Consider the following 14254-nt stretch of genomic DNA (forward strand, 5'->3'; position numbering starts at 1 on the left):
GCTGCCATTGGATTAAATCATTAGTGCGGACACTGTGATTATTTGTTGGTTAGGGTTAGTTATACGGCGGATCCGTTAATTAACCAATGTTAAGAAAAGATAAAAATTCAGAATATAAGCTGAAGTTTCGTTTCAAGGATCGGTTCTGATTTCTGTAGGTGGATGTGTGCTTGCGACCAAGGTTTGTTTTCTTGATATATTTCAGTTTCAATTGATTTTGTTTGTTAGTTTAATTTCTACCATAGTTTAGATCATTGCAAATCAAACCCCCCCCAATTACATAACGTATAGCATAAAAATCTGAACTAAACCTTCCTCGTGGGATCGACCCCTTGCTTGCTCTATACTATCTTTTGTGTTTTAAGCTAGGGTAATTAATTTGTGCGACCGCGACATCGCAACAAATTTTGACGCCGTTGCCGGGGAAGTAATTTTAGTTAATTCTTGTGCTGTTATTTTTATTTGCTGTGATTGTTATTTGTTCTTTCTAAAAAAAAAAAGAGATAGAATTTTTGCTTGCGGCGGTACTATTCACTTACGGCAGCGGTACTGTTCAAAACAGATTTTTTGGTGGAATTAGGTATCGGCCTTTTGTTTCCTGAAGGGAAACGACGTTCTGAACAAGACTAGTGGTAAAACAACTAGCCTCACCTTATCGAGGCCAAATTCCACTGGTTTCTAGGGTTTTTAGGCAGTTTTAGTTTTCTACCGTAGGATTTTCGTACAATTTGCATTGTTTTCAATCTCTTGTGTGATTGGTTTATTTTGAGTTTTCTTGAAGATTTATGCCTGTAACCCGTTCTACTAATCAAATTCAAGTGCAGTTGGATCTCGAAATAGAAAACACTTTACGCAGGTTACGAAAGGAAGCTCGCCTCAACACCATGGCTGTTGCACGACAACAAACACTCAAGGAGCTTGCTGCTCCTAACGTGGAAAACCAACTATTGTGCATAAACATCGACCATAATGTAAACTTTGAGCTCAAATCTGGTTTTATACATTTGCTACCAACATTCAATGGTCTTGCAGGAGAAGATCCTCATACTCATCTCAAGGAGTTCCATATGGTTTGCATTGGCATGAAACCGAATGGAGTTGACGAAGAACAGGTTAAGTTGAAAGCTTTCCCTTTCTCTTTAAAAGGGGCAGCAAAGACATGGCTTTTCTCTATTCTCCCAGGATCTATTGGAACTTGGAATGCTATGAAGAAGATTTTCCTTGAGAAGTATTTCCCAGCATCTCGAGTTGCCAACATAAGGAAAGAAATATGTGGGATTCGGCAATCTCATGGAGAGACACTCTCCGAATATTGGGAAAGATTTGAGCAACTCTGTATTCAATGTCCTCATCATCAAATACCTGATCAGCTGCTCATTCAATATTTCTATGAAGGATTGATGCCTACTGACCGTAGTATCATTGATGCTGCAAGTGGAGGGGCATTGGTAGATAAGACACCCGAGGCTGCACGCCAATTGATCTCAAACATGGCAGCCAACTCGAAACAGTTTGGCACTTGTGGGGATTTCTCAAACAAACGAGTAAATGAGGTAAGTGTTTCTAACCTTGAAAATAAAGTTAATGATCTTACTTCTCTTGTGCGTTCTTTGGCTTGTGGAAATGTACAGCATGTAAAAGTTTGTAGCATATGTTCCTTACAAGGACATGCCTCAGATATGTGCCCAACAATGCAAGAAGATTACATTGAATAGGCTAATACAGTTGATGGAGCATTCAATGGACAACCCCAGCGTAAATATGATCCCTTTTCCAACACGTACAATCCTGGATGGAGAGATCATCCCAACTTACGCTATGGGAACCCACCTCAACAAAGCAATCAAGGCCGACAGTTCCATCCCCATGGATTTCAATCCCAACAGAATTATCAAGCAAGACAACCCCCTTCTCCATTCACAAACTCCAATGTTATGGGGTCGTCATCCAATGATGATCTTCGTGAGATGATGAAAACTTTAGCTTCTAACACTGTGACCTTACAACAAAATGTCATGTCTTTTCAACAGGAAACAAGGTCAAGTATTCATAACTTGGAAAAGCAAATGGGGCAAGTAGCTTCAAGTGTAGGGAAATTGGAAGCACAAATGAATGGAAAGTTACCCTCCCAAGCATTGAATCCAAAAGAGAATGTTAGTGCGATCATGCTGCGAAGTGGAAAAGAACTTGAAGAGCAAAGGTCGAAACAAATTGAGATGGAGGAAGAAGAAGAGATAGAAACTGAATTGAGTACAAAGAAGGAACATCCTCCTCCTCCACAAACTGAAATAAAGACCAACACTCCAAAGGTAATTCCTCAATCAATGAATTCCAATTTTAAAACAATTCCACCCTTTCCTATGAATTCTTCTAGGTCAAAGAAAGAGGACAAAGAAAAAGAGATTTTAGAGGTTTTCAAGAAAGTGGAACTCAACATTCCTTTGCTTGATGCTATGAAGCAAATTCCGAAGTATGCCAAATTCTTGAAGGAGTTGTGTACTACCAAGAGAGCTTTCAAACTAAAAGGTCACGAAACGGTAAGTATGGGTGAAGTTGTATCTGCTATTGTTCAAAAGAATATGCCTTTGAAGCAAAAAGACCCAGGTGCGTTCACTATCCCATGTGTTATTGGTAATGCTAGTTTCAAAAGGGCCTTGTGTGATTTAGGTGCATCCATTAGTGTTATGCCTAAACAAGTTTATGATTCTCTTAGTCTTGAGCCTTTGAATAAAACTAGTATTGTAATACAACTTGCGGATCGTAGTTTTGTTTATCCACTTGGTATGATTGAAGATGTCCTAGTCAAGATTGATAGTTTGGTTATTCCATGCGACTTTTATATTCTTGATATGGAACATGATTCTTGTGATTCATCAAACAACACTCCTATATTGTTTGGGAGACCATTCTTGAAAACTGCCAATACAAAGATTGATTGTGGTAAGGATACTTTGTCTATGGAAGTAGGAGATGAAAAAATTGAATTTAATTTTCATGATGCAATGACATATCCTTATAGCAATGTTTATTCTATCACATGTTATGACCAAGTTGATAAGTGTGTACAACAATTTTGTGATTTTGATAGTAAGGATGGATTAAGCGTAGCTTTGAGCTATGGCTATGATTTTACAAAGATAAAACAGATGGAGAGGCATATATGTGTTCCCCAAAGCGTGTACCAATCAGCATTGGCTTTGCAAGCTTTTCAAACTGTCCCCCATGATGCAAAAGTCATTCTCTCCATCACGGACAGTGAATGGGTGGCGTCTATCCTTTTGGTACCCAAAAAGACTGGAACCACGTTTAAAGAGATACAGAATGATGCTTATGAGAATGCAAGGATTTACAAAGAAAAGACTAATAGTCTTCATGACCGAATGATTACAAGAAAAGAGTTTCATGTTGAAGACAAAGTCCTTCTTTATCATTCATGTTTGAAACTTTTTCCTAGAAAGTTGCACTCTCGTTGGATTGGATCATTTGTTGTTTCTAATATTTTTCCTTATGGTGCAGTTGAAATTACAAGTTTAAAAACCAACAAAGTACTCAAGGTCAATGGGCATCGCTTGAAACCTTTCTATGAAAGTTGGACGGCAGAACTCACCGCTTCTGTGGAGTTAGCTGAACCAATCTATGAAGAATAAGCATGCAACATGTCGAGCCAATGATATAAAACAAAAGCGCTTACTGGGAGGCAACCCAGCATAAAAAAATATTTCAGATTTGCTTTCTTTTTCCCTTATCTTTTATTTTTCGCATTTTACTTTATTTTTTTCATTCTCCTATATTCCTTTTCTTTTATTTCAACATTGAGGACAATGTTGTGTTTTAAGTGTGGGGGTATTGGAAGAATTTTCGTTTTCTTATTTTCGTTTTCTTTGTTGTCCTTAAAAAAAAAATTATGTTTGATCTTTAGAACTCCCATTGATTTTTGAGAATACGAGTATTATGTATGAGAATTAGTTGAGATAGATGAAGATATAAATCAAATGAATGAGTGTGTATGAAAATTTTAAACATTTAATTGCTTTAAGGATTGACTTTGAGAATTTGCCATGTTGACTTTATAGTGTTATACCAATGCAAGCTTTTGAGCCTTCAACATTATATTCTTTGATTGTGCATTCTTTCAATGATAAGTATCTCTAGAACTTGCTTCATATCTTGTTGAGATTACATTCGCATTACATATATACATGAAGATGATAAAGGCATTAGAAATTTTAACCACTTGAGCCAAAAAGCCAACCTAAAGCAAATTGTCCTTAGTAAACCCCTTTTGAGCTTGTTTATCTTTTCTTTGCTTTATCCATGTATAAGCCTTAACTTTATATATGTTTTCCTTTTCCCCTGGCCAAGGATTAGTAGAGCATATACTTGTGATATCTCATGGAATTATGGTTGGAAATAATGTGAAAAGAAAGAAGAAGTGATGCTTGATGAAAAGATGGGCAAAGTTGCCAAAGGTGAAAAACAAGAAAAAAAAAACAAAAAAAACAAAGTATTCCTTTATGTTCTTAAGGTTTTATGTTGAAAGAGCTTGAAATCAAAAGAAGTTAAGCATTGGTGCTTAAAGATGGAAAATTTATGTGTTTTGATGGAATATCTTGTTTGAAATATCATTTTTCAGAATGCTCTACTTTCTTTGGTTTGAACCTTTCCTTTTACTTTCTTTTTCCTCACCTTACCCCTAGCCCCATTACAACCGGAAAATAAGACCTTTTGATTCATGCATTGCTTGTAATATGTTAGTAATGGAGATAAGATTGAAGAGCAAGCTTATGGTAGATTATATTCATTGATTGAATTTGAGAGATTTAAACACATAAGCCCTAAACACGTGAGTGTTGGAGTGTATATCAATGAGAGGACCTATCACTTTGGCATGGCATAGATTTCATTTAAATCCTGACAATTAATTGAGCTTTGAAGTTTGCATGTAAATGAATTCATGAAAATTTATACTCTTTATCCTTCTTGATTGTATTCTTGTTTATAATGCATATATTCTTGGACATTGATAGGAGATTAAGAGATTGATCATAGTTATTTTCAATTTGATTTTATCTATCCTTTCTTGAGGACGAGCAAGAGCTAAGTGTGGGGGTATTGATGTAACCATATTATTCGATAGTTTCACTCACATTTAACTAGTGTTTTGCCTATGTATAAAATGCCTTGATATTCTTTGTTTTATGTTTTGAAGGCACCTTTAGATGAAAGATGCAAAAAGGAGTAAATTGGAGGTAATTGGCAGATTTGACCCTCAGTCGATGTTTTGTGCAGAGCGTGAGCTCTAAAAGTCGAAACGAAGTGATTCCAGTGGAATTATAAAGCTAACATCCATACCTTTCTGGAAATCTAAGTCAAGAAAAATAAAAATACAAAGAGCATGGAAATCACATCCTTCAAAGTCAAAACTCGCATTCTGCCAGTGTTGACCTTTGTCCATTAAAAATTCAATATCTGGAGCTGTAGATATCCAATTGATGCAAACTCAATTGGTTTGGATTTCTGACTCAAATTCCTACAAACGCTCCAAATTTCAACAAAAAAAGATGTCTTATGAGGGAGATATGAGTTTTCAAAGATGACAACTGAATTCTGCCGGCAAACAGGTTTCGTGAAGAAACGAATCCAAATTACATCCCGAAGCATCAAAACCGACATCCAAGTTTTAATTTCAGCAATTTAGCTCCTCAAGTAAATCAATCCAGAAGGTCAAGGAAGGCAGCCACCAACCTCAAGCCACCAACCTCAAACCAGCCACCAGCCACCAGCTGCCTTCACACTACCACCATCTCTTGATGTTCACACTTGAACTTTGATTTTTCTTACTTACAATTTGTGTATAAATAGGCAGCTAAGTTCATGATATTAAGAGAGCAAAGAGAGAGGGAGAGGGAGTGCAGTAGAATCAAAGAAAGAAGGGTGGCAGCCATAAGAGAAGAAACACAAACTCTCCCCTCTACAAATCAGAAATCATGTATTCTTTCATCTTTAGGAGTAGTTGTTCAATAGATATGCAAGGCTAAGCTCGTTTTCTTGGTTGCAAGGACGCAAACACCTTCAGATTTCAAGAACTGTGAGATTTATTCTTCCATTTATTTTCAGTTTGTATTATGAATGAGTATGTTTGTTTTCTTATGCATATTTCCTATGATTGTTTATCTTAATTGCTAAGAGCGGACTCTAAGTTATTATTGTGAACAATCTATTGCTAAGTTTGATATCAAAACCGGAGTTGTGGTATATAAACTTGTGAAGCAACTAAGCTTGATAATTGTAGCGGAACTACGTTATTAAACTTAGGGAGAACATTCGATCAAAGCAACACAAGCTGACAACTTGGTTGTTAAGATTAATGAATTTATCTAGATCTTAAGGCTGCCATTGGATTAAATCATTAGTGCGGACACTGTGATTATTTGTTGGTTAGGGTTAGTTATACGGCGGATCCGTTAATTAACCAATGTTAAGAAAAGATAAAAATTCAGAATATAAGCTGAAGTTTCGTTTCAAGGATCGGTTCTGATTTCTGTAGGTGGATGTGTGCTTGCGACCAAGGTTTGTTTTCTTGATATATTTCAGTTTCAATTGATTTTGTTTGTTAGTTTAATTTCTACCATAGTTTAGATCATTGCAAATCAAACCCCCCCAATTACATAACGTATAGCATAAAAATCTGAACTAAACCTTCCTCGTGGGATCGACCCCTTGCTTGCTCTATACTATCTTGTGTGTTTTAAGCTAGGGTAATTAATTTGTGCGACCGCGACATCGCAACAGTATGCAGCGAAATTATGATTTGCTACCGAAATTGAGGTGCCTGTAGCGAAACAGTTTTCGTTGCCGAATTGTATGGCCGCAGCGAATCAGTTTTCGCTACTGAATCGTGTGGTCGACTGCGAATCAGTTTTGTTGCCGACTTCTATAATAGGCTCCCTAGTAGAAATGACTCAAATGCTTGTGACAATTTTATTGTATGATGGTGTAAAATGTGGAACACTTGAATGTGAACGTATGAACTTTTGAAATAAGTATGGTGATGAATGTGATTAAAAAAAAAATACAAATATACTGATTTGTGACCAATGATGTCTTAGGTGGTGCGGCCGGAATCGAACCATCGTCAGGACAAGGACAACCCGCAAATAGAGCAGGTAGGTGACTTTCACCTTCCTTTTATCATAACTTTGATTTATGAAATACTCTATCATGAATGTTACCGTATTGTGTTAGTACAGATACCAAATTGTAAATAAGTAAACATTGACAAATGATTGATTAGCTTCAGCTAATGACTTCCAAATGGAATGACAGGGACAAATGATTGATTAGCTTCGGCTAATGGCATCCAAATGAATGGCTGAGACAAATGAATGATTAGCTTTGGCTAATGGCATCTGAATAGGTGGCCGGGACAAATGAATGATTAGCTTCGGCTAATGGCATCTGAATGGATGGCCAAGATAAATGTTTGATTAGCTTCGGCTAATGGTATCCAAAGTGGATGGCCGAGACGAATGAATGGTTAACCTTGGCTAATGATGCCTTAAGAGGTTAGCCGAATTTAAGATTATGACTAATGGCAAGAATTGATGCATTTATATGCACTATAAGCCGTGCATACCAAGTACATAAAGGAACCATGAATGTTACGCTTCAAACATGGGATAATGTTAATGTTTCTTTTAAACTGCCAGACTGCTTGTTGTTATTATTAAGTAATTGCATTCTTATAAATGTTTTGTACTACAACAGGGATGTCACAGCAACGACATGCCTAGGAAACCCAATACTGAGGAATCTACTTTTGTAAGGAACCATGTAGTTGCATTTAAAATCACGATGTATTTTGTATGAACAAATTATACTGAATGTATAACTGGCATTAGATGCTTTGTTTAAATTCGTGATGACTACTAGTAGGATAATAATGCAAACTCATGTTCGTGTATGTTTAATTTAATGCGAACTAATAATTAAGCAAACACAATATTATGCATATATGCAAGGATTACTTTTAAACACGATGCAAATTGATGTTGATGTATGGATTGCGTCTCGATAATGAGAGGAAATAAATTCATCGAATTCCATTGTGATGTTATGTCATTAATGTATACACACACACACACACGCACACTGTTGTTTTGGCTTGAAAAGTCGGGTTATCACATTTTCTCTCCCATTTTGATTGAAGAAAATCTAAAAATCCCCTCCCTGTTTGATGTATTTCTGTCGGCCTTGGAAGAGAGAAGGAATGGGGTATTTACGTTTTCACTCTTGTATGTTCTCCAAAACTAATAAATTTTATCATCATTATTAATTATATATATATATATTATTTTTTTGTAGTTACATTATTTTTGTATTATAAAAATTTAAATTTTTATAAATCCCCCCCTTTTTTGTATATTTTGTTCTCGGGTTTCACATGCTCCCCTCCCAACAAAACATTTGTCCTTGAAATTTAAACTGCAAACCTATTTCTAGGAATAGGTGGGGGTATTTTTCCTTAATCTTCGATTCTCTCTCCCACGTTTCTTCCTATATTTGTGAGTTCCTCCACAACACCTTAACCAGTGGTATTCTCTTATTTATCAACGTTTTTTTCACCTCAATCCATGATTTTGATTGGTCTGGTCTCGAGTGTCAAATCTTCCTTTGCTTCAATGGGAACTGGAGATAACACTCGTGAAGGATCCATTTCCGCCTTTCATAATAGTGATACATGGAACACATTGTGAATCTTCTCTAGGTGCTCCGATAGCTTCAGGCCATAGGCAACCGACCCTATCCTAGCTACCACCTCAAATGGGCCAATGTACCTCGAGGCAAGCTTTCATTTCATTCCAAATCAAATAATGCCCTTGCACGGTGCCACCTTTAAGAATACTCTATCCCTTATTTGAAATTCCAGAGGTCTCCTCCGGTTATACGAATAACTCTTTTATCTATCTTAGGCTTCCTTCATTCTTTTCCTGATCACCCCCACTTTATCGGTTGTTAATTGTACCATTTCAGGACCCAGGAGTTTTCTTTCTCCAATTTCATCTTAAGATATCGGAGTGCGACATTTCCTCCCATAAAAAGCTTCATATGGAGTCATCCCGATAGAAGCTTGGTAGCAATTATTATACGTGAACTCTACCAACGACAACAAGTCTTTTGAGTTTCCCCTAAACTCTTACACATATGACCTTAGAAGGTCTTCAAGTGTTCGGATAATCTTTTCAGATTGACCATCTGTCTGGGGATGAAATGTTGTGCTCAGGTTCATCTCGGTTCCTAAAGCTCGTTGTAAGTATGGCCATAACCTCAAGGTGAATCTTGGGTCCCAATCTGACACAATTGATAAGGGCACTCCGTGTAGTCTAATCACCTCATTCACGTATAATTTGGCCAACTTGTCTACGGGTCTGTCATCTTGGTGGGCAAGAACAGAGCCGACTTTGTTAGTCGATCTACAACCACTCATATGGCATCATTACCTTTTTTCCCTTTGGCAATCCGGTTACAAAGTCAATGGCTATATTTTCCCATTTTCATTTTGGAATTGGTAGCGGTTGCAATTCCCCCGCTGGCCTTTGGTGTTCTATCTTCACCTGTTGACACATCCCATATTTTGACACATATTCTGTTGTCTCCTTCTTTCATATTTGGCCACCAATAAAACTCCTTGAGATCCTTGTACATCTTGGTGCTCCTGGGGTGGGTTGTAAATCGAGATTCATAAGCTTCCTTCAGTATTTTATCCTTTAAGACTTACTCTCGGGTAAGTAAACCTGTTTGCCCATCGCCACCAACCCTCCAGGCAAAACTTGGAAAGATAACTCTTTCCCTTGCTCTATCTTTTCTTTGATTTTTCCTATACCTTTATCTGCCAACTAGGCTTCTAGTTTATGCTTAATTACATGCTTATAAGGTAATGTTTATATATTAATGTAATGTTATATCCTCTACAATGGCAATATACATACAAAATGATTGATATAGTTGCTCATCATGGCGGTTCAATATTTTTCCATAGAAATTGTTGTTAAAATTAAATTTCATACATTGATATTTTTTTTATCAAAATATAAGTATATATAAAGATTAAAAGCAAAACATGTTGGAAAACCAGTAAGTCCATAAACATGTACAGAAATGGTGAGTATAAAAAAGGAACAGGCTCCCTAGGAAAACAAAGACTGGATATACGCAAGTCAAATGGATAGGCTGACTAACCAGAAAAAAACATTTATACAAGTTCGAAGAAGGGAGCAGGCTCCCTGCAGAAACAAGCCATGGAAGACCAAGAAAATGAAACAAAAACACAGGTTAAAGGAGAAACCAATCCGCAGTTGGTGGTGTTTGAAGTAACCCAGCAGCAAAGAGAGTCAATCATAATAAATTAGTGATGACAGACCACAACCAATGAGGCAATGAACAAGACCAGATGAAAGGAAATCAGCAACAAATACAAGTAGCCGCAGGGATGCTAGCAGCAGCAAAGCTCGGTAGAAGAGAAACCCAGAAACAGTTCCTTAGTTATGAAACAAAAGATGCAGCAGACATGATAGTATCAACAGAACCCAACAAAACATGATAGCCATTTCATTCAGCAATATTGTAGGCAAGGGGATTCTTTTCATGGAAATACATGATTGTGTAGAACAAAACTTGAAACCTGTAAAAGATAACACCAACCGGTTTGGAAGGGGAATCAAACAACCTTTTGTTTCTCTCTTCCCAAATCAAGTACATAAGCAAAGCTAAAGCCACTCTTCTCATATGTGATTCCAACCTTTTTCCTTTATTCTTAACACCTCTGATAGCACTAGTTAGGGCTGACATAGTCCTATTGATCCTGAGCCAAGATCTAACATAGTTCCATAGTGAAGATGTCCAAGCACAACCAAACAAGAGGTGATCATAGGATTCCTCAGTTTGTCTACAGAAACTGCATAAGGTGTTTACAGAAATGAAACCAAGTTTGTCTTTAGCACGAAGTTTGCATAACACAGCTAATCAAAAGGTGAAACTGTATCTAGGCAGGGACCATTGCTCCCAGACCACACTGGCCTATTGAACACTATCTCCCTTAAATCTGAAAAAATCATGTGCATGAGCAGTGAAACTCCCTGAATTATGCTGCCAGCTATGAAGCTGAGAAATTGCTTTAGAGATTCCCCCACATTCATCTACCAATTGATCTTTAAGAGACCAGATGGACTTCCATAAGGGGGATGATGTTGCTTTCAAATTAGAGTTCCATATAGAACTATGAGGAAGATAGTAGTGATCAACCCATTTGATCCAAAGAGAGTTTGCTTTAATGTGTATGTTCCAAAGTTGTTTGGCCAAGAAGCTCATGTTCCTGGCTTTAATATCCAAAAGAGCCAAACCACCTTCGTCTTTAGGAAAACATACACGTTTCCAAGCCACAAGAGCAGATGCATTTCTCAAAGTATTCCCAATCCATAGAAAATTCCGGCAGAGAGTGGTGATCTTACTGATAATCAGGGTCGGGATAGGAAATACACTAAGCCAAAACTGGACCATTCCATGTAGAACATATCTAATCAGTTCAAGCCGACCAGCATAGGAGAGCTTGCCAGTCCAGCTCTGAATTGATAATTCTAGCTTGTGCAGGAGAGGGGAGAACTGGCTTGCAAGGAGTCTATGAGAACTGAGCGAACTCTAAGGTATTTGAAAGGAAAACTCCTTTCTGAAAACCTCGTGTGATGTAGGATGGTATGTTTGATGCTCTCACCAACTCCACCAAAGTAAATGGAAGACTTTGCAAGATTAATATCTAAACCAGACATCCTTCCAAAAGATATATCTTGTTCATATGCAAACAAGTGTTTGATGTAGACTTGCATGAATTTAAAATAAAAGATGACAGATGTAATATGATTATGGATGATGTTTTAGTGTTCAAGGTAATTAGCATGAATGAAGAAGAAGAAGAAGAAATTCATTTATAAATTGATAGGAATATTGATGTTACTCCTTTAACATTGAGATTGCCAAAGAGCTATTGCAATAAGTATGATGTAGGCCACATGATATTAAATATTTTTCTTTTTATAATGATAAAGGTAGAAAAAATAATAAGGTTTTATTGTTACTTGACACAGAGGATATGAATTTTAATGATGAAAATGTTGATGTTGGTGTGGGTGCTGGTGTCGATGATGCTAGTATGGGTTTTAAGTGTTGATGGTGCTCGTATGGGTCGTGATATTGATCATGTTAGAATTGAAATAGGTTCAAATGTCGGTGGTTTTGTTAAGGTTGATAATGTTATTGATATATGCAGTGATAATAAGAAAAAAAAATCAGGATTATATCCCTTGTAAGAAGGACAAGTTTGAGTTTGTAAATGAAGCTGAAGATGATTGGATTAATAACTTGTTAAGTGATGGTTCCACTAGGAAAACTATATTTGATGTTTTTTATTCAGAAACGATTGAAAAGTTAGTAGTGATGTTGCAGGTTATGAAAAAGTTAAGAGTAATAGTAGTGATGAGTTTGTTGATATAGACAATGTAAATGAGAGTAGGAAGTATAGAAAGAGGAAGATTGATCCTGCCACTAGTTTTAAATGTAAGAAGTTTAAGGTTAGAGTTATGGTTCCATAAAGTTTGAAAAATCTCATGTTTTCAATAATGTAAATGAATTTCGAGATATTCTGAGAGAGTATAAAGTGAAACATGGTTATCACTTGAAAAAATATATTAATCACAAGTATAAAGTGGTAATAAAATGTATGAGTGAGGGCTATTTATGGAGAATATGTGTTTATGTTATTTTTGGTTCCATTACATTGATAGTTAAGTCTCTAAGAGAGAAATATAGTTTCATTAGACCACCAACTATAGAAGCTACTAATACAAGATGGATTACTGATACGGTTCAGCCTTGTGATACAAACCAAGCAAGGTTAGATTTGGATTTTGACGTAAAATTTTCTACCGTCCAGCTTTACGCTATTGAACATAACTCCAAATCCAACTGTTGGATCGAGCTGAAACTTTACCAAAAGATTCCAGAGGTATTTGTCTATGTTGGGGTAAATTTTCAGGTGAATCGGAGTTTAGAATGGACTTGCGATATAGGTCAAAACAAACTGTATGAATTTTGTTATTAACTTCCTTTTGACTTGCGAACTTTCTATTTTGGCAAGGATTCTTTTTCTAAAAGAATATGGCAGCTTGTTTTGGGAATTTCCTAGTTCCACAAGAATCTTTAATGAGCTGAAATATAATTTTCAAGAGTGGCAATGATTCATTAATGTTCCAGAATCCTTTTCTTATAAGGATTCCTTATTCATCCTAGTTACACAAGGAAAGAAGGGTTGGTGCTATTTAATGACAGATTAGTTATTTTTATTATTTTCTTTCATGTTTGAGCTATGATCCAAGGTTTGTTTGGATCAGGTTATGGGCTTTTGAGTTTAGGATTTTTTGGTCAATTTTGTATGTGGGTCAGTTCAGCCCACAAGGGTAGATCCATTAGGGTTAATTTTTCAAGAACTATTTAAACTCATGTAACTAAAATTTCAGCTGTCATTGATGAATATTACTTCTGAATTTTTCAATTTTAACGTGTGAGAGTGATTCTTACATTCTTTAGTTCTTGAATGAATTGAATCTAACTTATCGAAGATTAACTAACCTCGTGGCATCATTCTGCTTCATTCCAATAGTGTTGATGCCTTGGGGCATGTTTTCATTGTGTCACACTCCTATAAGACTTATTTCAGCTTTTCGAGATCAAATCTCAATCTTGATTGTGGGTTGCATGACCACATGATCACGAGGTTCGCATCAATTACAAAATAATTATTACCTATAATGATTAATGGTGTAAATATCTCAAATGAAGCACTCAATAACATTCTTGAAGATAAGTATGGTATTAAACCACCTCCAATGCAACTATGGAGAGCTAAACCTAAGGCGAAAAAGTATGTCAAAGAAAGTCATAAAGAGTTTTTTAAGAGACTCCCTCAATATATGTAGTTGCTAAATAAATATAATCTAAGGTCAGATGTGTTCTTAGGGTTTGACCTTAATTACAACTCAAAAATGCATTCATCGAGAAAGTTTAAGAGGGTTTATATTTATTTAAAACCTATAAAGAAAGGATTTATAAATGGATATAGGCTATTTTATTGGTCTACATGGTTGTCATCTCAAAGGTTGATATGACAACAATGATTTTTTTTCATGTCGCGTATGCTATTGTTGAG

The 14254-nt window shown here is 36.3% G+C and overlaps 1 protein-coding gene across 1 annotated transcript; it reads left to right on the plus strand.

The window, feature by feature from the left end:
* Positions 1-655: 655 nt before the first annotated feature.
* LOC127905360 (uncharacterized) lies at positions 656-12641 on the plus strand. The gene is made up of 4 exons (XM_052453216.1): positions 656-1679; positions 2037-3468; positions 12202-12318; positions 12496-12641. The coding sequence occupies exons 1-4, from the start codon at positions 786-788 to the stop codon at positions 12639-12641; spliced, it is 2589 nt and encodes an 862-aa protein (XP_052309176.1). The 5' UTR covers positions 656-785.
* The last annotated feature ends 1613 nt before the right edge of the window (positions 12642-14254 follow it).

Source organism: Populus trichocarpa, chromosome 5, assembly GCF_000002775.5.
Source record: "Populus trichocarpa isolate Nisqually-1 chromosome 5, P.trichocarpa_v4.1, whole genome shotgun sequence".
NCBI classification, from domain to species: domain Eukaryota; kingdom Viridiplantae; phylum Streptophyta; class Magnoliopsida; order Malpighiales; family Salicaceae; genus Populus; species Populus trichocarpa.

Bases quoted from the DNA above. Each gene is read 5' to 3' on its own strand.
- LOC127905360 (XM_052453216.1), top strand. From the start codon at position 786: ATGCCTGTAACCCGTTCTACTAATCAAATTCAAGTGCAGTTGGATCTC. The intron at 1,680-2,036 runs ATGTGCCCAACA...CAACAGGAAACA, and splicing joins TACAAGGACATGCCTCAGAT to AGGTCAAGTATTCATAACTT. The intron at 12,319-12,495 runs GTGATAATAAGA...GTGATGTTGCAG, and splicing joins TAATGTTATTGATATATGCA to GTTATGAAAAAGTTAAGAGT.